Here is a 2,956-nt window from a genome sequence, read left to right as displayed (position 1 = left end):
CCTACCTTCCTGTTTTGCTCGAAGCACCGTGTACCCCCTCCGGCTTGGCAGCTCCTCCAGGAGCGAGTCCCCAGAGCACCCGGAGGGACGCTGCTGCGGGGCGGTGGCCCGACGGCTCCCCGGGTGCCGAGAGCTCCTTCCCCCGCGGGGCCGGCGGTGGCAGTGCTGCCCGCAGATCAGGGTCTCGCTGTGTGGAGGTGGCGTTGCAGCCGCAGGGGCTGGGTCCAGGCCTGCGCTCCCCTCTGCTCGGGGCGAGGGCAGGCTGCTCTGGGCTCCACGGCCCCTTCAGCTCTGGCCCTGCAGGAAGCTCCATGCTCCGGGCAGCCTGCTTCTCCGTGCCTGCTGCCATGGGGACTCCTCACCTGCCCCCTTTGCTGAGATCCCTCTCTGAGGGAACTCCCTGGTCCTCTCAGAAGCACAAGGCAGTGTGTCAGGGACATGGATGGCGGTCGTGAGCTGTGGGAAGGACTGTGAAGGGACCTGGTGATCCACAGCTGCAGTTGCACAAGGGCTGGAGGAGCAAGTGCCCAAGGCGTTTTCGGCCCTGTGCTTACCCCTGCACTTTGCCCTCAGGTGCTGTGTTGGCTCCTTGGGTGGGGGAATACCTCATCCCCAGTGTCAGAGGAGAGCTCGTTTGCAGCCCTGGGTGTGGGCAGGAGCTGGTGACCCTGTGGAGAGCCCTGCCAGCGTGGGCCCATGCGCTGACACTGGGCAAGTGTGAGTGCTGCCTGGGCCACCCAGCATCTGTTGTGGTCTCCTGGGCCGTCCGCAGGGACCCTGAGCAACAGGGCTGTTGCCTTTGGATTGGAAGATGGTGTGAGAAGCCAGTGTGAGATCCAGTATGTGCAGGGCCAGCGTGGCCTGGACAGGTGCCTCTGCTGACCCCAGGCAGCCCCAGCTTTCAGGGGCAGGAGGACACTTGGGACTTCCAGTGAGCAAAACAGCCACGGGATGTACTTGCCTGGGCTGCGATTGCCAGCTGGAGGCATGTCTCCAGCCCCCACGGTGCGGTCCTCCCACCCTCCCAAACACCATTCTAGGGATGGCAGGACCTGCTCCAGCACAGATGGGAGAGTGCTGTCCCCTGGGAGGATGCTGCCTGTGATGAGGTGCCTGGCAGTTGGGGTGTGGAGTTGTTGGGCGCTGTGCAGCCGTAGCCATGCTTTGCCTGTGGTGTCAGCAGGGAGCTGAGCCAGGATGGGGCTGCAGGGCAGAGGGGACACTGGGGGCAGCAGCTAGGGACCAGCTCTGTGGTGTTGTAGAAAAAGTTAGTCAAAACTTAGCACTAGCATGCGTAATTTCCGTAACAGTGGGATCCCCTGCAGCAGCAGTCGCCTCCCTGTCTCTGTAGGGCTCCCCCTGAGCTATGGAGCAGGCGAGCCCCAGCTGGGTTGGTGCCTGCTGGGGTAGAACTGTCCCAGAGGGGTTCCAGCCTCTCCCCTGGCCCAGGGGGCATGGGGTGGGGGCATGTCCTGCTGGGCTCTCTGCAGCAACCCTTACACTTTCAAGCAACCAGTGCCCCAGTAGTTCTGGGGTATGTTGTGGTGGCCCCAGGGCAGGCAGGCAGCACACAAGGAAGGAATCCCCTTCCGTGTGGCTAGGGCTGGCCGTGGCCATGCACCCCAGGAGGCAGTGGAGCGAGCCCAGGCCATGGGGCTTTGGCAGTGGGGACATCCTGGCCATGCAGCTCTCCATGGCTGGATGCCAGGCTCCCACTCCGCTGGCCTGAGCGCAGCCTGGGTCGCTGTGCTGGCCACCACATCACTGTACTCGCTCCTCCGAATGTGTCGTGGGGCCTGCAGAATGGAGGGAGAGGAGCCACTGGCTGCCTCCTCTCCTTGCTGCGGGGAGTGGGGAGGGATGTCCTTGCCCGCTGACTTGGGGACACCCATCCACGGGGCTGCAGCGTGGCTCTGTACTCTCCCTGTGGCTGGGCAGCTGCAGGGTTACTCCTTCCTGGTGTCCATTGGACACATCCCCTGGATGCGCTTGTGCAAAACTTCTGAGCAGTTTTGACCATATCCACTGGGCTGGAGGTCTGCACCGACACTGACGTGCCTTCAGAGCAGCAGCACACAGAAACCTTTCAGTGCTGTTATTGTACTTACCTGTGTGAGTCCTGGGTGTTTGATCCATCCTCACTTGCTAATGCATAGCCCTTGACTGCTGACAGCAGCCCCTCCTGGTCCTGGCTAGCACAGCCAGGGGGCCGTGGTTATGCCTGCCTGGGGCTGCTTGTTGCGTGCATTGGCCTCCATGGGCAGCCTCAGGGTGCGTGGGCCCTGCCCCTCTCCAGGCTGCTGGGGGTGCTGCCCCTGAGAGCTGGAGAGGGCCCTGGCCCTGCAAGGAAAGCACTGCAGAGCTGTGTGCTCCGGGGCAGCGCCTGGAGGGGGTCCAGGTGGCAGGCGGCATGCTGCCGGGATCGGTGCCTCTGGGCTGGGGCCAGTGCCTGCAAGGCAAACCCAGCTCCTGCAGCAGTGTCCAGCCCGGCACGGGGCATGCGAGGGTGCCAGTGGGTCCTGGTGCTTCCCGGGGCAGGGGCTGAGTTCTGCTGACAGGAGGGGAGGGCTGGGGGTGCCCCATCTGCCCCTCGTCAGGGTCCTCAGGAGCCTCGCCTCTTCCTGGGCTGCAGTGGGGCTGAGCCCTGCAGGGGCTTCTCCCTGGGGTGGCCCGTGTGCCCTGAGCTTGGCAGGCCCCAGGGCCCCTCCATCCAGCAGGTGCTGGGATCTGATTGGTGTCTCTCCCTGCAGGCCTACAACATCCACGTGAATGGGGTGTTGCACTGCCGAGTGCGTTACAGCCAGCTCCTGGGGCTGCACGAGCAGGTAGGAAGCCATCCCCAGTGGCGGTGGGAGCTGCTGCTGACCAGCCCCCCTCCCGCGGGGCAGCGCTACAGTGCCCACTGCACCCCTGGCGGGCAGGGGGCTGGGCCCTGAGGGCTGCTGTTGGGTGCTGG

At 64.7% G+C, this 2,956-nt stretch overlaps 2 protein-coding genes across 2 annotated transcripts in view; one reads left to right on the top strand and one right to left on the bottom strand.

Moving 5' to 3' along the window:
- EIF2B4 (eukaryotic translation initiation factor 2B, subunit 4 delta, 67kDa) overlaps positions 1-2,136 on the bottom strand; it is a 10,670-nt gene extending 8,534 nt beyond the window's left edge. Inside the window, 1 exon segment of the mRNA XM_009326914.1 lies at positions 2,109-2,136. Coding sequence (XP_009325189.1) covers positions 2,109-2,136 — 28 coding nt within the window.
- Positions 2,137-2,256: 120 nt separating this feature from the next.
- SNX17 (sorting nexin 17) overlaps positions 2,257-2,956 on the top strand; it is a 5,940-nt gene continuing 5,240 nt past the window's right edge. Inside the window, exons 1-2 of the mRNA XM_009326913.1 lie at positions 2,257-2,271; positions 2,718-2,825. Coding sequence (XP_009325188.1) covers positions 2,257-2,271; positions 2,718-2,825 — 123 coding nt within the window. The remainder of the gene's footprint in view (positions 2,272-2,717; positions 2,826-2,956) is intronic.

The sequence above is a fragment of the Pygoscelis adeliae genome, unplaced genomic scaffold (assembly GCF_000699105.1).
Source record: "Pygoscelis adeliae isolate BGI_AS28 unplaced genomic scaffold, ASM69910v1 Scaffold487, whole genome shotgun sequence".
Lineage (NCBI taxonomy): Eukaryota > Metazoa > Chordata > Aves > Sphenisciformes > Spheniscidae > Pygoscelis > Pygoscelis adeliae.
The sequence above is the reverse complement of the archived record's forward strand: the minus strand, read 5'-3'. Positions and strand labels throughout refer to the sequence as shown.